Raw genomic sequence first — 22,433 nt, 5'->3', positions numbered from 1 at the left:
GCCAGGCATTTTTCTAGGCATTAGCTCTAGTCCCAGTTCTCCTGGAGCTTCTGTGACAAGGGGGCGGGGTGAGAGACCCCAGAAATTACCCCCGGGGAATGTGCGATTTCAGGTGTGACAAGTGGCATGAAGAAAAATAAAGCAGTTGAAGGGATAAGGATTGAGGATGTGATGGGGCAGTCAGGGAAGGCCCCCCGGAGGAGGTGCTGTGTGAGTCAGCCTCTCTACATGAAATGAGGGGACAAGGCTCATAGAGAGCTGGGAGTAGCATTCCTAGCAGAGGAGCTGGAGATGCAGAGGCCAGCCCAAGACAGGGTCAGTAGCAGGGCTGGAGGGAGGGGACCAGAGAGCCAGGGGAGGAGGTGTTGGTGGGGAGGCACTAAATGCCAGAGCCAGAGTGTGCAGGGTCTGTGTGCAGAGTGTGCAGAGTGTGCAGTGAGCCATGGTCAGGGCCACGACCATACGTTTGAATTCCATATCAAGCGGGCCGATGTGATTTCCTCCCGGAAGCGTCGTCTGTGGTGTGGGAGACAGGTGATGGCTGGGAGGGAACGACAGGATGGAGACTGGTTCTGAGGCGTCTCGGGACACCGAAAGGACAGGCCTAGCTGCTGGAGGAACAGCCTGGGTAAGTGGGCGGATCTGGGCTGTGAGGGGCCATGTGAGGGGGTCCAGTGGGGAATTCAGAAAAGGTTGCATTTGTGCCTGGCTGGGATGTATTGTAGCGGGACTAGAGACATGATTTTCAGTGCCCCAGGAAAAGTGGAAACGGGGGGGGGGGGGCAGGGGACCTTGTTCAAAATTTGTTAGTACTTTCAAGATAGCAGCAGTCCCGGAGGGGGTTGGGGGGCTCTGCCACTGCCCAGGGTGCATGCCCAGGGGGCCGGCCCTGGGCGTGAGCGAAAAGGAACGAACAGGGGTCATCCCTGGTGCCACGGGCCGTGTCCCTTAGGTCCCAGCGGGAGCTGCCCCAGCAGGGGGGTCTGCGTTAGGCGGGTCCTCAGAAGGCTGCTGCTCCGAAGGGCAAACGCAGTCGAACCTCAGTGGTGTCCTGTGGGACGCCTGCTCTAAGTCTGGCACTGGAGGCCTTATCGACTGAAGTTCGTGCCCCCCCCCCAAGTCATGTGGGAAAGCCCCAATCCCTGTGGGGTGAGAGGTCATGAGGATGGAGCTCCCATAATGGAATGCACGACCTTGTAGAACGTTGAAGGCACAGCTCTCTCTTTTTCTCTGAACACACACCCAGGAAAGCAGCAAGCCTGAACGCGCACTGGTGGGTAACAGAGTCCTCTGGGATGTCGGCCAAAAATGACCTCTACGGATGTGTGTAGCCAAGCGCGTGCTTGGTTTCCTAGTGGAATTAGCTTGAGTGGCTGCTGTCCCAAGGCTTCCCGGCCTCCCAGAGACCTTTGCAGTCACCTCTGCAAGAGCGTCCTCAGCAGGGAGGAGCCCCCTGGTGGTAGTGAGGCATGTGGGGGCCAGACCCGGCTGTTCCCGAAGACGACCCCGAACTCTGCCCCGCCCCCGCCTGCGCCCTCTCCAGGCGGCGCCCCTCGGCCTCCGGGACCGCCAGGGCGAGGCCGGCGGTGCGTCCGTCCCAAGCCGACCAGTGAGCAGCTGGGACCCCGCCCCGCCCCCGCACGCCCCACCCCGCCCCACCAGGAAGGGCGCGGAGCCTGATGGGACCACACCCCGGGGTGCACCATGGCCGGCCCCGCGGCTCTGCGCGACTGCCAGGTACGGCGGGGCGGCGCACGCGGGCGTCCCGCTGCGGGGTGGCTGGCCGAGAGAACCAGCGAGACCCAGGGGCCTCCCCCAAAAGTGTTAACCCCTCAATCCCAGCGTGGCACAGCAGGGACCTGGGGCAGCCGTGCAGGGCTCCTTCGGGACCGCCGGGGCAGGGAGCTGGGCCCATTTTGCAGCCCAGGAAGGTGGAGTTCGGAGGGAGCCTCGGTGGCCCGGTGCGGACGGATATAGTGGACATATCCTCGCCCGGGGCGTCACCGGTCTGTGTCCTGGGCAAGACAGCGTCCCTGGCAGGACGCTGAGGGTGGCAGTTACAGCGCACAGTTCTGGTGATCTCGAGAAGGTCCCACAGGCAGACCTGACAGTCGGACTAGTCCTTCGGGTGGAACTCTCAGAGGCATTGTTTCCAAGATTAGCGGTCTCTGTGCACTGGGCTGGCATGGAGGGCAGCCGCCCCCTCTGTCTGCAGGCCAGCGCCAGACCCCCGTCCGTCTCGAAGACCACCGATCCGCCCGCCCAGGGAATTTTCTAAGGGTCTGCTCTTCGCTGGGACACTTCACAGCACCCCCTCCCCCATGCATTCTTGAGCCCCATTCACAGAGGGGCAGGCCAGGGGTCTGAGGGAGGAGTACCTTGCCCAAGGTCATACAGCTATTAAGATGTCATGAGGGTATGCCTGGGGGGTCTGTCCCCCAGGGCGCAGCTCCGTGCCCTGCAGCATCTGTGAAATCGGGGGGGGGGGGGGTGTGCCCACCCCACCCCCAGGCTGGGTCGTACAGAAACCCACGCCTGCACACGTTGGCGCTGGAGATCTCCCGTGCCTGGGGGTTGGGTCCGCGTGTTTGAGTTCGGAGGTCTGCATGGGATAAGGCTCTGATGTTCCCTCTTGCCGTGTGCAGGCGTGGAAGGATGCTGGTCTCCCACTCTCCACCCCAAGCAATGAGGCCTGCAGGCTGTTTGATGCCACCCTGACACAGGTAATGCCCTCCGAAGGAAGCGGCCTCCTCCATAAAGGTGCAGGGTGAGGTTTCCGAAATGGGCGCTCGCTTTTAATTAATTCTTCATGGCTAAAGTTTGGGGTGCATCCCACCGCTACATTCTCTCGTGCCACAACATGAGGCGCTCACACCGTGTGCAGGGGTGCCGCGTACCCCCATCTAACCGCTTGCCGAAACACATATTGCTGTTGGTGTTTCCTCTGCTGTGCTCTCGGGTACAAAGCTGCGACAGGCGGCCGTGAGCAGGCACTGGACTCAGGCGTTCAGAGCTTCCCAGCCTTATCAGCACTCCTGATTTTACAAACAGAGGAGCCCATCGACCCCTCCCTACCCAAATCTGGGAGGCTTGGGAAGAGCAGGCTCCCTGGGGACCCAAACACTCCTCCCAGTGCCGGGACGGGTCCTGGCACGGGACTGACGGCTCAAGTGGCACAACGCCCCACAACAATGCCTTGGAAAGTGGCGGATGCTTTTTAATTGCACAGCAACTTTAGCGGTCTAAGCGACCGACTGCCTGGAATCTGTGTGCTCTGTATCCTAGGACAGGGAAGAAAGGGGCACCCTACAAACCTCCCTGCCAGCGCCCCGCTAGGCTGAGAGGTCCCCCTGGTGGCGGGAGGGCAGCAGCATCTCCTTGCTGGGGCTGGTCAGCAGGACACTGAGCCGCAGCACAGAGGCCACGCCCCATGGGGCGTGGTCTGCGGAGGGTTAGAGGTGGGGTTCCTGAGGGCAGGAGACCCTGCCCCGAGGCTAATCTGGGAGCCTGCTGCCCTCGCCTAGGCCTACGCTGAGACCTTCGTCGTTTCTAACACCCGCAAAGGAGCCTGTAGTTTTAGAACTGGGAGGGTCTCAGAGGTTAGTTCCAGCTGCTTTGTGTGGCAGGCGGGGAAACTGAGGCACAGAGAGCTGACTCATGCAGTGAGCTAGAGAGGAGCGAGGTGGTAAGCTAGAGCTGGTCTTTATCAGGAGCGGTGAGATGGCTGCCTCCTGACTCCTTCCATGCAGCATAAGGAGGATCAAGGAAGCTTCTGGAAACGTAAGGGCCATACAAGAAGCAACTAGTGCCCTGGCTGGTATGGCTCAGTAGATTGAGCTCAGCTTGGGAACCAAAGGGTCGCAGGTTTGATTCCCAGTCAGGGCACATGCCTGGGTTGCAGGCCAGGTCCCCAGTAGGGGGTGTGTGAGAGACATCGACACATTGATATTTCTTTCTCTCTTGCTCTCCTTCTCCCTGTCTCTAAAAATAAATTTAAAAAAAGAAGAAGGGGCGACTGGTGAAATGCTGAGGAGCCCCAGTGTGCGCCCTCGAGCTCTGTCTGTGTGCTCCCCACACCTTTTGGCCTCTGTGGAACAGCGAACTTCAACTTCATCTCATGGCACACACAAAATAATTACTGCAATTCTGGGGCACACCAAAAAATATGTATATTTTTTCCTGACCTGACCAAAAAATAGGTATCATTTTTGATTCATTCACAAAAACACTATTGTTGTGTTGGCTGGTTTTTTTTATCCACATTTGAGGATATGTTTATTGATTTTTAGAGAAGAGGAAGGGAGAGAGAAACATTGATCAGTTGCCTCCCACACACGCACTGGCCGGGGATGAGACCCACTAGGTAGGTCTGTGCTCTGACCAGGGATCGAACCCACAACCTTTCGGTGCACGGGACGACATGCCAACCAACTGAGCCACCCGACCAGGACGGCTGTTGTCATTTTTATATTTGACAATCTAAGGGAAAAGTAGTCGGTGCCCATGACTAAATAGTGAGGGGGTGCATGTTTTTAAAAATTCTTGCAGCCCACTGGTTGAAAACTGCGGCTGGAGAGCATTGATTTGCTCTGTGGCACACTAGCCCTTGCAGTGACAGCCCCGCCCCCAACCTGTGCACACCCCACCCCGGGTTTCGGCACCGCTGTGCCATCCTGTGTCAGAGCGTGGGTCCCCAGAGTGTCTGCACAGCTCCCCCATGTCTGACAACCTGCACCAACTCTGTGCAGATGTAGGCTGGGCTCCTGACAGGGCACGCTCTGAACTCTGATGCGTGATTGTCATTTTAGGGTTTTTAAAAAATAGGCTTTATTTAAAAAGAGAAAGGACTAGAAACAAATACACCAAATGGTCAAAGCAGCAGGTGAGATGAGTTTTGGGGCCCAGCCCAACTCTCCGTAACGGGTGCTCGCTGTGGTGCTCCTGGAAAGGACTGACCGGGAATGAGGAGGGCTCTCCCCGTGGCGCCTGGCATCCGGGCCCCTGGCAGGGCTGCAGCTGCCGTGAGGGCAGGTCACCCGTCAGCAGCCTCACCGTCCCAAGGAAATGTGCCCAGCGTTACGAGTGCTCAGCAGTCTCCTCATCTGGGACTGACCCAGTTAAGGTTTTCCTGAGAGTCCAGAAAACACTCGGTGTTCTAGAAAGAAAAAATATCACGCTTTAGACACGTTCCTTTAGGAACACAAGTGGAGGCCCCCAGGGACAGCTCCGTGTGACCCTTTCTGTTTCAGTATGTGAAGTGGACCAATGACAAGACCCTTGGTGGCATCGAGGGCTGCCTGTCGAAGCTGAAGGCAGCAGACCCGACCTTCGGTGAGTGGCGCCTCCTTGGGCTGAGGAGCCCGGGCCCTGGATGGCAGGGAGCAGGCTGGCGTTTGCACAGAGCGGGGAGGGAAGGCACCAGCCATTGTGGTTGGAAGGCCAGCTACTCCCATGGAGATGTTGGGCTCTGGAGAGCGCGTCTTCCAGATTTCCCTGCTCAGTCAATGTCAGCTCTGCAGAGGAGGCTGTGGCCCCCTTCCTCAGGTGAGAACGAGGCTTGGAGAGAGGAAGAGAGCCACTCAAGGCCCAGCCGGTAGTGGACCGGGTGGAACTCTGTGCTGTTGGTGGGGGCACAGCGCATGGCTGGCCTGCACTGGGATGTGTGCTGCTTGTCGGGAATGTGGGGCTGGGAGGGGCCGTCCGAGTCACCGGCCGTCCCCCACCCTTTCTCCAGCGATGGGCCACGCCATCTCTACTGGCCTCGTGCTCATTGGCACCGGAAGCTCTGTGAGGCTGGACAAAGAGCTGGACCTGGCTGTGAAGAACATGGTGGAGATTTCCAACAGCCAACCCCTGACGCAGCGGGAGCGGCTGCACGTGTCTGCGGTGGAGGCCTTTGCCAGGGGGTGAGGGGCACTCCTGGGCGGGGGGCTGGTGCTCGGAGGCCGGGCTGGGCGATGCCACGGGGCTGCCCAGAGTGTCTGGGAGGGGAGCCCTCGGGGTGATTGTCACCTGGCCTGTGTAGTCGGAAGTGCCGTCCAGCCTGCCGCCCTGTGCCCAGTGGGCTGCTGGCTGAGGGAGTAGCTGGCTGAGGGGTTCCCGATGCGGCACTCAAAGCAGCTTGCCGCATTTTGCCGTGTGTGAGATGCGCACCCACGTTTTGGGCCCAAACTTTCAGGAAAAACAACTTTAGTTTTGATTTTTTTAATTTCATTTACTTATTTATTTATATTTAGAAACAAAACTGATTATTGTATTTCAGGGCGTTATTTTGCATATGGGTATTGTTATTGTTTTCTAGAGTTACACTTTTAACGCACAGATGGCAAACACAAGGCCCACGGGCCAAACCTGGCCCTCCATCTGGTTCTGTCCGGCCCGGCACCTCGTTTCTGCCCGGCAGCAGCACCGAGCTCTCCCTTATCTGTCCAGTAGTCCCATTTACACAGTCCTAAGATGACATTTGGCCCTTCCGAGGCAACTGCAAGGCTGATGTGGCCCCCACTGACAATGAGTCTGACACCCCTATTTTAACACATGAGCATAAATAAAAGAATTAAAACTTTTATACAGATACAGAATTAGTACTGCTCATGTCTAATGTGCATCCTTATCTTCCCCTCAACAGTTTAGGCAAAAAGGGGCACATTATACACAGCAAAAAACAGGCGCTTCGCTCCATTAAATAAATCAGTTATTATTTTCTCACCAAAACGGTAGGGCCACATCACAGAAATGCACAAAAGGTGTAAGGGGAAACCCTCACCCGTGTGCTGCTTGTTCCAACACACCCATGGAGCAAGCTGCTCACAGCCTTTCGGGTGGGCCAGCCTCTGCTGTCCTCGCCACTGCCCCCGTGTGGGCATTCTGACCCTGGAGCCGTGTCCAGGTCCACCCCTGTCTGCTGGGGCCGGGAGGTGCCCCGCAGAGCTGGGTGGCCAGGCCGGCTGCGCGGGGAGGCCCGCCCGGTGTCTCCGGCGGGTCGGTCCATGTGCCAGCGCAGGGCTGGGTTCTGCCGGGACCCTTCCTGCCGACGGTCCGTGGGCTCCAGCGCAGTTGTCTTTGGCAGCTGTGAGGCCAGTTTTTTGGTTGGTTTGAATTCGAGAGTCCAATTTCCGGTTGGCTGATCAATTTTATGAGGCAGACCCTGACAGGGACACTTTGATGCGTGTGCACAGTGACGCCCTCACTGCACGCCAGTGATGCGTTCCACAACTTGATGGAAACAACCTATGACGTTAAATGAAACCAGTTTCACCACAGGCCACCTGATGGAAATGAGTTAAATTCCCGCAGCATCTCATCGTCGTGATAAAAGCCGTGAATAGGACAATGCCGTTCCAAGACCTGCTGTATATACGTGTGTTTTTCAAACCGGTTCAGGGCAGCCCGGGAAGCCAGCCAGAAACGCCGCCTTCTTGCCTCCCCACGCATGTGACCTTGCGTTCACACTTGCTGAGAATCCCTCTCGGCTTCCAGGAGCTTCCCCAGAGCCTGTGAGCTGTGGGAGCAGATCCTTCAGGACCACCCGACGGACATGCTGGCTCTCAAGTTTTCCCACGATGCCTACTTCTACCTGGGCTACCAGGAGCAGATGCGAGACTCTGTGGCCCGAGTCTACCCCTTCTGGACGCCTGACATCCCCCTCAGCAGGTGCGTGCCCGCAGGAAATCACATCCTCTCTGGGTCTCAGTCTCTCTCCTCCGCCCTGAACACGTGGCTGCGCTCCCGGCCAGCCCCTGGAGGGGGCGCCAATGGCGGCTGTCCTCCTAGTTCTTTAATGCAAAAAGCCTTCCTTTTCTTAGTTTGCTCTTCTTTTTTTAAAGATTTTATTTATTTATTTTTAGAGCGGAAAGGAGGGAGAAAGAGAGGGAGGGAAACATCCGTGTGTGGTTGCCTCTCACACACCCCCCCACCAGGGACCTGGTCCACAACCCAGGCATGTGCCCTGACTGGGACTTGAACCGGCAACCCTTTGGTTTGCAGACCGGTGCTCAATCCGCTGAGCCTCACCGTTCAGGGCATGACCTTCCTGCCATCGCGGCGACGAGGTAGGGCTGCTGTGTGTCAGTCAGCACAGGCAGGGTTTTTGCTGCAGGAACGAGCATGGTGCAACCCCGGTGCTCCGGGGCTCGTGACAGCTGGCGTTTGCTGCTCACGCAGGCCACGGGCCCGCCACCGGACGGCTGCGCTCTGTGCCCGTGCCGCTGTCTCCCTCTAATGTCCAGGCCAGGGAAGCCACTGATGTCTGGACGCGCCAGTCGCTGAGAGGGAGGGCGCTCCCCCGGGGCACCCACAGTGGCGGGTAAATGCGCAGAGTGACGGTGAACGTCTCCCATCCTTGGCCAGAGCCGGCCACCCGCCGCAGGAGGCCGGGAAGGGCAGCGGCTCCGCGTGCTCGGGGGCGAGGGGCTGAGGGGCTGTGAACGGCCCAGTCGACCACCGCGCACGGTCACCCCCAGAGCATCTCAGTCGTGGGGTTGTTGCGAAGGTCGAGCAGATGGCGAGGTTGAAGGGCTCTCCCGAGAAGGGTGTATTCCTGTTGTTACGTTGTTTCGTGTACATGTAAACGTTCATGCCTGCATCTGTGTAGGGCAGAGAGGCTCATCCCAGACCCAGAGCCCCTTCTTCTTCCAGCAGGGCGGTCCTTTCTCTTAAAGAGACTTAGACTGATTGGACGCGGCCCGCCCATGCTGTGGGGGGACATCTGCTTTACTCAGTCTCTGATTTAAGTGTTAATCCCAAACGGAAACTGCCTTCACAGCAATGTCCAGTGTCTTGCCGGATAACGGGCACCCGCCAGGCAGCCCAGCAGGTCGCCCATCAGTAGTTGCCTCCACTGAGCATTCCGCACACGTTCAGCGGTGGGCGGTGAAAGGATCCCGGTGAGAGCTCAGTCAGTTTTCAAAAGCAAAGTCCGGAGACCAGCGCTCTGGGCCGTCGCTCCCACGAACAGTGAACACTGAGGTCTGTCCCTCTCTGTCCACGGCACTGAGGATTCCGTCCGAGTCTCAGACACCAAGGCCAGCGTCCTGTATTGCTTTCATGTCATCCCAGAGGCCCTGGGAAGAGCTCCTCTCTCACATGTGACGGCCGTGGGGGCTCAGGGGACGGGGGGCACGGGTGAGACGTGGAAGTGGGCTTCTAGCCTGCGGCGTGGCTTCAGGCCCATCCTCCGCTGGGCCAGGACCGAGAGAGAGTCGGACAGATGGGGTCCCGGCCTGCAGGAGCTGGGGTCTGGGAGGAAACTGTGTGCGGAGAAGCCACTGACAGCCCGTGGTCACACAGCTTCCTGGGTGGTGTTTCTGGGCTGCTCCTCTGGGGCGGGGGTGGGGGCATCACCAAGCAGACGGGAGGGACACGTCCATGGTCAGCGTCCCCAGTGGGGACGCTGAGGTCTTAGGAGGTGGAATAGGCATCACAGAGGGCTGGCTGGGGAGGCGGGTTTGGGTTTGGGAATGGTCATGCAGCCGATAAAGGTCACGCTGTGCCTACCAACCAGAAGCACCGAATGGCTGGGAGTGGCTGGAAATACAGTGCTCTGCGTGGTGCCTGGCACAGGCGGGCACCTGGCTGGCATGCGTATCCATCTCCTGGCCCTGCCATAACCCAGTGCCACCGACTGCGTGCCCTCAAACAACGGAAGTGTGTTCTCCCACTGTTCCCAGGGTCCCAAGTCCGAGGTCAGGGTGTGGGTGGGACCACGCCCCCTCAAGAATCTGGGGGACGGTCCTTCTTGGCCCTGCCTTCCAGCTCTGGAGGTGCCTTCCTCCCGTCCTGCCCCCGTCCTCGCAGGGCCGGCGGCCTCGTCCTGCTTGTGCGTCTGTCTCCGGGTCCACGTTCCCTCTCCTGTAGTAGGGATGCCAGCCACCAGATTTAGGGTCCACCCTGCCCCTGTGCCCCTCACCTTAACTCTGTCACATCTGCGCGCACCCCGACCGCATTAGGACGCATTCGGCCTGTGTAGGTCTTGTTGGGGGTTGCGCGGTCCCAGTCCACTTTTTTAAAAAGGCTTTTGTTCTGTCCTTAGCTACGTGAAAGGCATATATTCCTTTGGATTGATGGAAACCAACTTCTACGATCGGGCGGAGAAGCTCGCCAAGGAGGTGGGTGGGCCCTTCCCGAGGTGCGGGCCTGGGGGGGGGGGGCATCGGGTGGGGCCCAGGGCGGGACAACCACCACTCGGGGGTGACCCCAGCCAGGTTGCCACTCTGGGCCCCGTTTCCTGGGAGCGGTGGGAGGAAGGGCGAGAGGTGACAGAGCAGCCGCCCTGGTCACCCGCTCCTGCCGGGGCCCGCAGTGCCATGCCTCTCGGGTTTCCTGTGGAGGTGGGGAAGGCGGACACCGCCGGGCAGGTTGGGCCCCCTCTCGCTCGGCCCTGGGTGTCCCGCCCTGTCTGTCCCCGGAGTCCACGCCCAGCTGTTGGATCCGGGACTCTGTCCGTCGTAGGCAGGGGCAGTGTGTGGACATGGTAGTGCTCCCGACGTGAGCCCCGAGTTCCTCAGTCCAATCACATCACCAGGCTTTGGGTTGCTGAGCCACCGTGGCAAACGGAGGATGCTTCTGATGGGCCTGGATGGGACCTGGCTCCAGCTCTGTGGCCCAGGGGTGGGGGACAGCTAAGAAAGGTCCCCCGGGGACTATGGCAGCTGGGCCTCCCTGTGGTATGGCGTCCATCTGGGCACCCAAGGGCTGGCAGGGCCGCCTGAGATGCCACACGGTGCCCCAAAGACACAGGCAGTGGAGGAATGGGGTGCCCCTATCTGCTCCCTCCAAGCCCCTCTTTCTGCTCCATCTCCCTGCTGGCGCCCGAGGTCCAGCCTGACACTGGCACAGCACAGGGGAACACCAGGCCAGGCCGGGCAGTGACAACGACTGCCACCGTCCAGGAGAGCGGGCAGGAGTCTGGAGAGGCCTCGGGTGGTGGTCCCGGGGCCATGTGGCTCTGAGCCAGGCCCCGGGCCAGAAGGGCGCAGGCGGCTCTGGGAAGGACTCGGAGGAGCCACAGCACAGGCTGAGGCTCAGGGTGGAGGTGGGTGGGGTGGGCCTGGGAGCAAAGGCCGGAGGCAGTGGAAGGAGGAAGGACTTTGGGCCCGGCCCCAGGGAGCCTCTGGCAGGGGACTGTGGAGGCGGGGTGGGGGGGGGATTGCGTTGACCTCAGCAGGGGGCAGGAGCCTGTGCCCAGAATCTCTGCTTCCTGAGAGAGCAGCGGCTTAGCGGCTCCTCTCACAGGGCCCTGCTCAACTGCACCTGCGCTGTCTCCCGAAGCGTCCTGGTCCTGCAGGGCTGTGCCCAGGTTGCCATCGCCCCTACAGACTCGTTCTTCCTTCCAACATCCCAAGTGGACTGGGCAGGGCCCGTGCAAGCAGGGGCAGGAGCAGGGCAGTGGGGGGGCAGGGCTCGCTGGGGACGGCCGGTCAGCGTCGACCCTGCAGCAGGTGCTGGGCTTCCCGACGCCGCCCTGGGAGAGGCATGGGGTCTGAGGCAGCAGCGGGCCTGGGGGGGAGACCTGGTGCAGGGGACCCCGGGGGCTTCCCCACGGTGCCTCACGTCTGGTGGCAGCAGGCGCTCAGTAGTGTGAGCTGAACACGTGCGTGAAGAACAGGCCTCTGTGTGGTTAAAAGTGTGACCTCACATGCTGCCAGCCTGGCTGGCCACGTGCACAGGTCAGGCTTGCCGGTCACGTGCACAGCCGTTTTTGTTAGCAGTAATGACCACAAAACAGTCCAGAAAGTCACACGTGTGGTCGCCCCACACGGTGGGGGGAGTCCCTGGGAGCTCGCGGGGCCCTTGAGAGTCTGTATGGTGTCGTGCTGACACAGCGTCCCAGAGGCAGAGGGCAGACCCCACCGCCTGGTTCTGGGGGGGTGGCACAGCCACCTCTGTGGGCCCGGCCGTGGTGCCTCTCTGGCAGACCCTGCAGATGGGTAGTGGGGCCAGTCTCTGAGGCCGCGCCCAGTCCCCACGCTTGCCCACCCCAACACCTGGCCCTCCAGCTCAGGGCCCTTGCTCATAACTCAGGGGTGCCCGGTCGCCTGGCAGCCTGACTGACCCTCATTCTCTGGACTCTCTCCCACCCCCTCCCCCACCAGGCATTGTCTGTGAACCCGGCGGACGCCTGGTCGGTGCACACCGTTGCCCACGTGCACGAGATGCGAGCAGAGGTCAGGGATGGGCTAGACTTCATGCAGCGCTCAGAAAGCCACTGGAAGGTGTGAGTCCGGCCGCTGGGCCACCTGCCTGGGACACCCCGTCTGTCCCCTTGCGCTAAGCCAAGGCATGTGGACAGCCATTGTGGGGAGCAGCTTAGTGTGGGGAACCCGTGTTTGGGGAGGCGTTTCCATGGAGCCACAGTGTTCCCTGTGAGCCACACACCTCCCACCCCTGCCAGTGCTATGCAGGTGATTCTAGAACTGGCCTCAGTCTGTGGCAGCTGGTGGGAAGGACGGATAATAGAATTCCCAGGAAAATGAGCACCTGGCCTGGCGGGAGCGCAAGGGCCCTATGCTGCCCTGTGCCAGTGGGTTCAGTGTGGCCCCGTGAGTCAGTGTGGGGTGCGCTCGGGGCAGCCAGGCCGATGGGCCGATGGTGCGGGGATGCATCTACAGGGCTGGCCCCCTGGGATCTGGGCACCTGTGGGGCAGGGACACAGGCCTCCCTGCTCCCCTGCTGGCGTCCCCTGAGTGGTGGCCTTCCTCCTCTCTGTGCACCTTCCATCCCAGGGCTTGCCCCTGGCACGTGACCCAACCACCTGTGCAGGGATGGTCTGCTGCCCTGCGGACCGCTTTATTGGGGTGCCCTGTGATGATTTGCCCCACGGTGGGCCTCAGCAGCTGGGGGATGGTTTCCTCGCCACGCACGAGGCAGACGAGGCCTGAGCTGCCCAGCAGCCTGTGCGTGGGCCCTGGTCCTACGGCTCCCAGCTCTGGGGCGGACCAGCTCCCAGCCTCCCAGCCTCAGTTTCCTTGGCGAGTTCGGGCATGTACTCACCGTCCCTCAGCACTGCAGGGGGTGACATGGGGCCCAGGACATGTTCCCCACACTCAAAGGTGTGGGGTTCTGCGACAAACAGCATCTGTCCCCTTCTCCCTGGAGGCCGTCGGGTTTTCCCACCCTCTCCTTCTTTCCCCAGGACTCTGACATGCTTGCTTGCCATAACTACTGGCACTGGGCTTTGTACCTGATTGAGAAGGTAAGGCGTCTGGCCGTCGCGTCCTTTCGTGACGTCAGGGAAAGGAAGGCGCTTCTCCCCTTCGAGGCTGTTGTGTCCCCTTTTGTGTCTGCACCTTTCAGTGGGGTCCCGATGCAAGAGAGCAGTCGGGTTCTCAAGTAGCTGTTTAAAAAGATTTTACTTACCTATTTTCAGGGAGAAGGGGAGGGAGGGAGAGAAACATCGATGTGTGGCTGCCTCTCACGCGTGCCCCGACCAGGGAATGAACCTACAACCCAGGGCTGTGCCCCAACCAGGAATTGAACTGGTGGTCCCTCTCTTCCCGTAGGACGCCCAGCCCCCTGAGCCACCCTGGTCAGGGCTTAGAGAGCTCTTCAGGCTTAAACTGCGGCAGGCAGGCTGCCCTGTCTGGCCCTGGGGGCCACGGGTGTCATGTGTGGTCTGTGGGGCCACTTGGACTGAGCGTCTCCCTGCTGCTGGAGTGACCTGCTGCGCCCCCGAGCCACAGGCTGTACCTGTGGGAGCCTGGAGACACTTCGAGTGCTTTGTCCCTGTGGAGCAAGGTGCGGGGACACCTGGGTCCCCGGTGAGCCTGCTCCTGGATCCCGCTCTCAGGGATGGTGCTGTTCATCATAGAGCAATGCCAGAGGCTCCCTAAATGTCCGGAGAGAAATGCTTGGAAGATGGGACCTCGTAGTGATGTGGAGAATTCAGTGACCCATGTGCTAGCCAGAAGCAGTGACTGTTGTACACACAGTAACGAAAATAGAGAAAAGACTAGAAGAAGCCCTGGCTGGTGTGGCTCAGTGGGTTGAGTGCGGGCCTGGGAACCAGAGCGTCAGCGGTTCCATTCCCAGTCAGGGCACATGCCTGGGTTGCAGGCCAGGTCCCTGGTTGGGGGCACGTGAAAGGCAACCACACACTGATGCTTCTCTCCCTCTCTTTCTCCTTTCCTTCCCCTCTCTAAAAATAATTAAATAAAATCTTTTTTAAAAAGATGAAGAAATACAGAAAGGAGCGGGCTGCCTTTGGGGCAAGCGCTGCACAGGAAAAATCATGCTGTGACCGTCCCTCCCAGAGCACGGGGTTGGGGTGGGGGGGTAGGGCCGGGGGCATGGGGACGACCTCTGTGTCTGGGGATGGGAAGCAAAGCGGGAGCGGGCGTGGCTCCCAAGGCCCGGCCCAAGGTCGGCACCAGCGGGCCCACCCTTCTGTAACATGCGCGGTGGGGGTCGGCGTGCTCGTTCCTTTCTCAGTATCACGGCGCCCCGCCCGCTTCCGACATTAACCAGGGGGCCCTCGCTTTTCCAGGGCGAGTACGAGGCCGCACTGACCATTTACGATGACCACGTAAGTCCACGTTTGCACACGCTTGGGTTTATCGCGCCAGTTTGGCGTGTGGTCTCTAGACCTTTGAGCCCACCAGAAACAGTAGCTGGAGCGGGGACACGCGTCTTGTGGGAGGTGGAGGGTCAATTTCCGTCCCACAGGGGCCGTGGCCCGAGTCGGGTGAAGACGGTCCCTGGACTGTGCCCCCCCTGGTGGCCGTTGGTAGAGTTGCACATCTCAGTTGGCCATCTCTGAAATCCCGGTCATTTTCTGGAGACCCCAGTCTTCCGGTGGGAATGTTTCACTGCAGAACGTGTACAGGACACAAAACCTGCCCTGTGGCCATCTTTAGGCGTTCAGTTCGGTGGCATTGAGTCCATGCGTGTTGGTGTGCGCCTGACCCCACTCCCCACCACCTCCGGGACTTTTCTCCCCCCACCTAAGCTCTGTGCCTGCTAAACACTAGCTCTTCCCTCCCCTCCCCTCCCCCAGCCCCTAGATATGCTTTTAAGAGGAAAAACCCTCCCTCACAGTGCCCAGGTACCCGAGTAAGGGCTTCACGGTAGAGGCCTGGGCTCGGAGAAACGTCTGAATGCCCGGGAGAACACTCAGTCATGTTTTCTGAAGTCGTCCTTTTGAGTTGTCAGAGTTTTGTGGTGAGAACTGAGGGGGGATGAGAGCCGTGTGCCGTGAGGTGTAGAGCCCAGTGCCCTAGAACCGTGGATGGGAGAGCCTCGTCTGCGGCGCAGGTGGTCGGGCCTGGGGGTGGGAGGCGGCGATGCCAGGGCCGGCACAGGCTGCCCAGGGGTTCTCTCTTCGGGTCTGCACCTGGAGGGCCCTGAGCGTTGGCCGAGGGTGTGGGGACCATGGCCCGTGGTGACCTGGGTTTGCTGAGGCCACGCCCACCCTGTATTCCAGATCCTCCCCAGCTTGCAGGCCAGTGGCACCATGCTGGACGTGGTGGACACCTGCTCCATGCTGTACCGGCTGCAGATGGAAGGTGGGGGAGTCCGCTCTCCTATTGGCCCCTCTCCCCGTCCTTCCCACATGATGAGGCGATGGGGCCATGCAGACCCTTGTGAGCCAGCAGGGTCCTCAGTCCCGCGGCAGGCCTCGGGACGCATGCCCCACTATGGCTGCGGCTGCTTCCCAGCCGCCTCCCAGCCGCCTCCCAGGCACCGGAGCCTGTGGCCACCAGGCCACCACTGCCCTTTGTTCCAGTTCCTGCCACCCCCGTCCGTGTTCAGGCCTCGGGCACAGGCTGGAACCAGGCTGCCTGTCTCTGGGTGCTGCCTCCTTTTCTAGAACAAGGGAGGTGGACATGTCTCAACTCCCTGGGATTTCAGAGCGTTTACTCAATGTAGTCACCCTGTGTTCTGCCGGTAGCTTAGGTGAGCCCGCCCCCAGCTCTGGGGGCAACGGAGGGTTCTTCCAGCCAACTGCTGGGGTGCCGGATGGGTCTCTTCTCCATCCCAGGCCCAGCGAAGCCAAACCTGGGCCCACTCTAGGCCCTGGGATGGCAGGACAATGTGGGAGTGAGACCAGGTCAGGGCAGGTGGTTCACGAGGGCTCCCGGAAGGCTTCCTGGTGGAGGTGAAGTGTGAACCGTGAGAGGGTGCACAGGGTTTTTCGAGGTGGAGATGGGAAAGGATGTCACACACAGAGAGCAGCCTGTCCAAAGCCCCCAGGACACAGAAGCCTGTCATGGGCATGTGTGACTGGAGGGTAGGGGCAGTGTGCTCAGATGGAGCAGAGGAGGCCACCGGAAGGGCAGGGTGAGGAGGTCAGCTTGTCTCTAGGTCTTGGAGGAGCGTGCGAGAGCAGGGAGGACAGCCCCCAGTCTGCCTCTGAGGAAGATCGGAGCCCTGGGGCGGAAGCGGGGTGGGCGGAGGCCGGGGGCACGCTGAGGGGTCCGGGAGACCCGGGAGCAGGGTGGGGCATGCTGGGGACCCGAGAGGAGGCTCCTGGATGTCCAGTGGCAAGGCTGGGACACTGGTGTCTGCACTGGTGGGGGGCCTGCATCCCAGGTCCCACCAACCGTCCAGAGCCATTGGAAGCAGTAACTCGGAGGCCGCAGGTACGGCGGGGGTGCCAGGGGCAGAGGGAAGGGAGCAGGCCACTCGCCCCTCCCCGTGCAGCATGGAGACTCGGGAGTCACGTCCACTGTTGGCCAGCTGAGAGAGGGAGGTCAAGGGCAACACTCTGTGTTATGGAGGTGCCCCCGGGAGAAGTTGGAGAGTCTGGCAGCTTCCGGCAGCCGGGAGGGCAGGGGTGGGAGGCAGTGCTGGCCCGTGGGCCAGAAGCAGGGACTGTCAAGAGTCGAGAAATGGAGACACAAGGGTGGAAGGAGGCTAATGTTCAGCTGGTTTTTATTGAGCATCTGTTATGTGTCAGGGGCTGTACTAGCATTGACATGGGAAGAATTAAAAAAGTGGTTTGGGGACTTGTTAAAAGGGCCAGAGTGTATTTAATACCCTCCCATAGTTTTTTAACTTATTTTTTTTAAAGATTACTTATTTGTTTATGTTAGAGAGACAGGAAGTGGGGGAGAAGGAGGAGAGAAACATCATGAGAGATACATCACTCAGTGGCCTGTCACTGGGCCCCCAGCTGGGGGGGTCCTGGCCCGCAACCCAGGCATGTGCCCTGACTGGGAATTGAACCGGTGACCCTTTGGTCCACAAGGCCCACGCTCAGTCCACTGAGCCACACCAGCCAGGGCCCTGCGATAGTTTTTGAAGTTAGCTTTCTACCTTATACATCTGTTGCTTTTATAATTGAACGAAGGCAACGTGAACTGGGCCCGCAGTACTCAGCCCAAGGCCACAGCTGGCCAGCCCTGTTCCTGGGCCTGCCCTGCACCCCTGGGACAGGATTGGGAGGGGCTCCTTGCTGTGCAGGTGCAGAAGGCACTTGGGAACCTCACCCCATGCCCGTGGGTTTCCTCCCCATGTCCTTAGGGGTGTCCGTGGGCGACCGGTGGCAAGCGGTCTTGCCCGTGACCCGGAAGCACAGCCGTGACCACGTCCTGCTGTTCAATGACGCACACTTTCTGATGGCATCACTGGGTGCTCAGGACACCCAGACCACGCAGGAGCTGCTGGCCACCCTACAGGACGTCAGCGAGTATGCTGAGGGGCCTGGCTTCTGGCTTCCTGCTGCCAGGGAGGCAGGGGAAGGGCCCCTTGGGGGAGCACAGCCTCTGGGGTGCCTGTGGAGGGCCGTGCCCAGACAGGTGCCCAGAGGGGTGCAGGCACCACGTTCTGGTGTGCCCCCGTATGAGTGCGCCCTGCAAGGGGGCCACGGTTCCCCCAGCCACAGAGGTGGCTATCTGTCCCTGGGGTGGTGTGCGAGACATCACGTCCCACAGGTAGCCTCCCACGGGGGACACACTGGGGCCCCAGAACTGGAGAGACCTGCTGCTGACGTGATCTTGGGTCTCGGAAAAGCACTTATCTGCCCCAAGCCTCAGCCTCCTCACGTGCAAACCGGGGATGGGGCCCACCAAGGCAGGCTGGTTGGATGGGACCCACCTCGAGGGCCTGTCCCCGGCAGTGGTGGGGGCCCTTGCCCATCACAGCAGGGGCGGAGGGGGTCTGGGGAGGCGGGTCCTCCCCTGCACAGGCTGCAAGATGTAGCCACCCCTCGTCTCCCCGCTGGAGGCTGCATCCCCATGGTCTGTCCCCAGGCCTGGCGGAGGGTGACCTCTGTCACAGCTGCAGCGGGCCACCACTACAGCAGCTTGTCCCGCCCCTCCTCCCGGCAAGCTGTCTGGTGCTGGGGAGCTATGACTTCACCCCAGGGAAGACCCAAGGGGTCCAAGACTCACTGAGGGTTTGATTCTTGCTTGTAAGAGGGGCTTGGAGCAGGCCCCCAGGGCCATGACCCATGGCAGAGGGTATGCACAGGCCCACGGGAGACACACCCGGTGTGGATGCCTGGCCTTTGCCGACCCTGCCTGCAGCCCCCTGACAGCCACGGGCTCAGCACGTTCCTGCCACTTTACAGATGGGCAAACTGAGGCTGGAGGCCAGGCCACCAGCACGCTGGAGCTCAGCCCCATAGAACTGAGTTCAGAGCCCTGTTCTCTCCCTTCGGGTTGCTTCTCCTCCGTCAGCTCACCCCATCACTGCATGTTGTACACGGTGCCAGGGACCCCAGCTGAACAGGTGGGAGGCGGGCGTGCTTCGATGGTGCCAGCCACTGGGGCACTTTCTCGGGCTGGTAGGTCCCCCGGGGAGAACTGTCAGCACCTCCTGGCCCGAGACGTGGGGCTGCCCCTGTGCCAGGCCCTGGTGGAGGCCAAGAACGGGAATGCCGACCGCGTGGTGGAGCTTCTCCTGCCCATCCGCTACCGCATCGTCCAGATTGGAGGCAGCAACGCCCAGGTGAGCCATGTGCCTGGAGCCCCAGCGGCTGCTGGGGCACCAGGGCCCCGACTCCCCGAGGGGTTGTGCCCACAGGGTGCGGTGTCCTTGTCTTCACATCCCCAGCCACTTTGTCCCCGAGAACAGTAGGTGCCCACAGTGGGGCGTGGGGGGTGGTCCGGTCCCATGTCCCAGGACACGGGAGCCTGACCTGCCCGGATGCTCTCCAGAGAGATGTCTTCAACCAGCTGCTGATCCACGCGGCCTTGAAGTGCAGCGCCGGCACCCACAGGAACGTGGCCCGGTGAGTCCTGGCCCATGCCCGTGCCTCCGGGGGGATTTCGGGTCAGAGCTGCCTGTCTCACTTAGGGGCCTCCTCAGGGGCAGTGAGCGGTCCCCACCTCCCTGGGTCTGAAGTTATGGAGATATCGGCTACAGGGGTGCTAGGTCCCACTCCTCACCCTGGTCAACCTGATGGAAGGGGCCGGGTCACCCTGGGCCCGCTCCCCATTCTGCCTGTGCTGAGCTTCAGGGACCCCCACACGCCCTGCTTGTCCAGGCCCCTGGGCCTTTGCACATGCTGAGCCCTCCGCCTGGGCTACCTGCCCCCCTTTCACCTGGCTGCCACCTACCAGCCCTTCGGGCCCCAGTTCACATTCTCCCCCCAACTGTGCTGGGGGCCAGGCGGGATGATGGGCAGGCAGGCCCAGGCCCTGGCTGCCTGGAGCTTACCGCTGAGGTGGGAACTGGCCCCAAGCACTTAATCACACAGATACACTTCAGGCTGGCAGCAGGGCAGGTGCATGGCTCTGAGAGGCCGTGACTGGGGTGCTGAGCTGGTGGGTGTCAGGGAGGAAGGGTGGCCCGCAAAGGGACAGCAGAGCAAAGCCTGAAACCCAGGGGTTGGACCAGGCCGGGCGGTCTAGTTGGGATGGGCATGTGGAGAGCGTCCTCGGCCGGCGCTCACACCCGCCGCTCCCGGTGCCCTGCGCATGGCAGTCAAGCTCCTTGCCACCTCCTGCGCCGGCCAGCGGCCAGAGTGCTCCTGGGGTGAGACGGGAGCCCCTCCTTCCTTGGGGCCCCGGGTGCTGCTGGAACACCAAGGGAAAGGGCCAGGCTGCAGGGAGACAGCCTGGGACGGCCCCGTGGGGCACGGCAGGCCCTCGGCTGGGCTCGAGGTCGGGGCTGAGCTGCGGGGTCTCAGTGCAGGCTCCACGCGGCCTGACGGCTGATCCGGGCCCAGTGGTGCAGGTGCTCTCAGCACCGATGACACCAGCGTGGACGCGCGGGAGCTGGTTGAACTCTGAAGTGTCTCGGACACCTGTCCGCACCCCAACCCCTCACCCCTCACCCCTCACCCTTCACCCCTTACCCCTCTGTGGCCGTATCCGAAAACCCCCTGTAGTTCTCTAGCAGCTCCAGACCCTGACGAGGGTGGGAGTTGGTGCCTCTGGTGGCAGCTGGGCAGGGACAGTGGGGCTGTAGGACAGAGTAGGGGGTGGCAGAGGGCTTCCGCTGGGGAGCCGTGGGGGGCGGGGGGCAATGGGCCCTTGCTGGGGGACTGTTGCTACATGGAGGGGCAGCCCGCTGCCAGCAGAGTGACAAGGGTGCCCCCTCCAAGGACACCAGCTTGTGGGGCTACCAGCTCAGCTCAGCGCCTGCCCCGCACACCCTCATGTCCCTTCCCCGAGTGCTAGGGCCAGCCCCTCAACCCCACCGTCACTGTCACCACAGAACCACGGTCATCAGGGGTTGGGCTCTTCTCCCTTGGTGGTGCCAGCGCTCTCTCTGAACCTTCTCCTCTGCCACTCGCTCGTCCCGGAACAGCCTCAGGCGTGGCTCCCCACCCCGGTTCACTCTTGCCCCTTAGCTCCGCAGTAGCCGAGGCCACGGTGATGTGCTCACCCTGGAATCTGAGTCCCTGGAGGCAGCTGGGGACAGTGTAAAACCGCTGCCCAAACACCCGTGTCCCCGTCACCCTCCAGCACCAGTGTGAGGACGCTGGGCTCTCATCCCACGCCTCCCCCCTCCTTTTCCCCGGTCCCTCTGGAGGAGAGGCCTCCTGCTTCTGGCCTCTGCCCGCCTGTCCCTTCTGCTATGAGGTCGTCCCTTCCCCAGCCACCCGGGAAAGGGGGCCTCTCACTCCCTGACCACCTCAGCCGCGGCCCTCGCTGCTATGTCCTGCCTCAGGGCTGAGGGAACCCTCGGGCCCCACACCCTTCCAGAAGGTTCAGCCCACCCCCACCTATCTCCGCAGGAGCCTGCTGATGGAGCGGGATGCGCTGAAGCCCAACTCACCCCTGACCTCGCGGCTCATCCGCAAGGCGGCCTCTGTCCACCTCCTGCAGTGAGCGGGCCCGCCACCCGCCAGCTGGTCCCCTGCCCCACTGGCTCCCGAGGCTCAGGAGACAAGCCTGCTAAGGGTGACCTGCGGCCTTAAAGGGTCCAGGAAGGAAGGGGGTGCAAATCTATGTACACGTGATTCAGAATCTTCCTCTAACTCTCGCCAACAACCCGATGCGGGTGCTGCTGTCCCCGCTGGCCCTGCTCGCTGTGTCTTCCCCAGGGACCCTCGCACCTCCTGGTTGTTCACGTGTTGGAAGCACGGGTGGGGTGGGGGCAGCTCATGAAGGGGGAGGGGTCTTCATGGCCCCGAGGGGCAGCCCCCACTCCAGGCTGCCCTTGGGGAAAACCCCTGGCTTCATGTCCTGGCTTCTGTTGCCCATTTGTGGGGGAGGGAACTCGGGAGGGCAAGTGCCTGGCCCAGGTCACTGCTGAGACTCACCGCAGGCCCCCGTCCTCTGTGAGAGGGGGACCTTGTCTCAGCCCGTGGCCTCAGCCCAGCGGCCGCAGCCACGCACCCCTCACAGAAGCACGGGTCTGCGGGTGCCCTTCTGCTGCCTCTGGAGAGCAGCCTGCGAGCTCCCAGGGCCTCAGTGACACGGATCGGGGCTCATCGCCTCTTCATTCTAAACTGCCATCAGGAGCCTCAGTGCTTGGTTTCCTTTGCCAACTGTGACTTCAGTCGCCCGGACCAGGGCCCTGAGTGGACACGCTTTCCGGGGTGTGAGGGCTGAGCTCTGGCTGCCCTGTTGTGGTAGGGCACACCCAGAAACCAAAGCGCCATGACAGGTGGCTTCAGCAAGACCAGAGCCAGTTCTGTAAGCGCTTTCTCGGCCCCTGCTGAGCCTTGAACCTGGCCCCATGTCCCTCCCGAGTGAGCCGCAGGTTTCCATTTAACATGCCGACTCGGGTATGCTGCCTAGAGCCGGAAACCCCAGCCCACGGCGGGCTCTCAGGCTGTGTAGGTTTGGACCGAAGTCAGGTGGGGCTCCTAGGAGGCAGCGGAGGCCTGGGAAATGGATCAGCAAATTCCTGAGATTAAACTAATTTAGCTCCCTGGCCAGGTAGCTCAGTTGGTTCAAGTGTTGTCCCGATACGCCAAGGTTATGGGTTCAATCCCTGCTCAGGACACGTGCACGAATCGACCAATGAATGGGTGAATAGGTGGAACAACAAATCAATGTTTCTCTTTCTCTCAAATCAGTAACAAATAAAATAGTTCA

The 22,433-nt window shown here is 61.2% G+C and overlaps 1 protein-coding gene across 1 annotated transcript; it reads left to right on the top strand.

Annotated features, from left to right (window-relative positions):
* Positions 1–1,629: 1,629 nt before the first annotated feature.
* Positions 1,630–22,433, top strand: TTC38 (tetratricopeptide repeat domain 38). Its single transcript, XM_037049399.1, has 14 exons — positions 1,630–1,737; positions 2,646–2,723; positions 5,250–5,331; positions 5,735–5,906; positions 7,480–7,653; positions 10,031–10,106; positions 12,093–12,212; positions 13,133–13,192; positions 14,483–14,521; positions 15,419–15,500; positions 17,461–17,626; positions 18,729–18,888; positions 19,098–19,171; positions 21,125–22,433. The coding sequence occupies exons 1-14, from the start codon at positions 1,705–1,707 to the stop codon at positions 21,216–21,218; spliced, it is 1,410 nt and encodes a 469-aa protein (XP_036905294.1). The 5' UTR covers positions 1,630–1,704; the 3' UTR covers positions 21,219–22,433.

The sequence above is a fragment of the Sturnira hondurensis genome, unplaced genomic scaffold (assembly GCF_014824575.4).
Source record: "Sturnira hondurensis isolate 20B ecotype Veracruz unplaced genomic scaffold, ASM1482457v3 Scaffold0000780, whole genome shotgun sequence".
In the NCBI taxonomy this organism is placed as follows: Eukaryota; Metazoa; Chordata; class Mammalia; order Chiroptera; family Phyllostomidae; genus Sturnira; species Sturnira hondurensis.
This window is presented reverse-complemented; position numbering and strand designations above follow the sequence as displayed.

Excerpts from the sequence above, each read along its gene's own strand:
- TTC38 (XM_037049399.1), top strand. The coding sequence starts at position 1,705 with ATGGCCGGCCCCGCGGCTCTGCGCGACTGCCAG. Across the intron at positions 2,724-5,249 it reads TTGATGCCACCCTGACACAG|TATGTGAAGTGGACCAATGA; the intron begins GTAATGCCCTCC and ends TTTCTGTTTCAG. Across the intron at positions 19,172-21,124 it reads ACCCACAGGAACGTGGCCCG|GAGCCTGCTGATGGAGCGGG; the intron begins GTGAGTCCTGGC and ends CTATCTCCGCAG.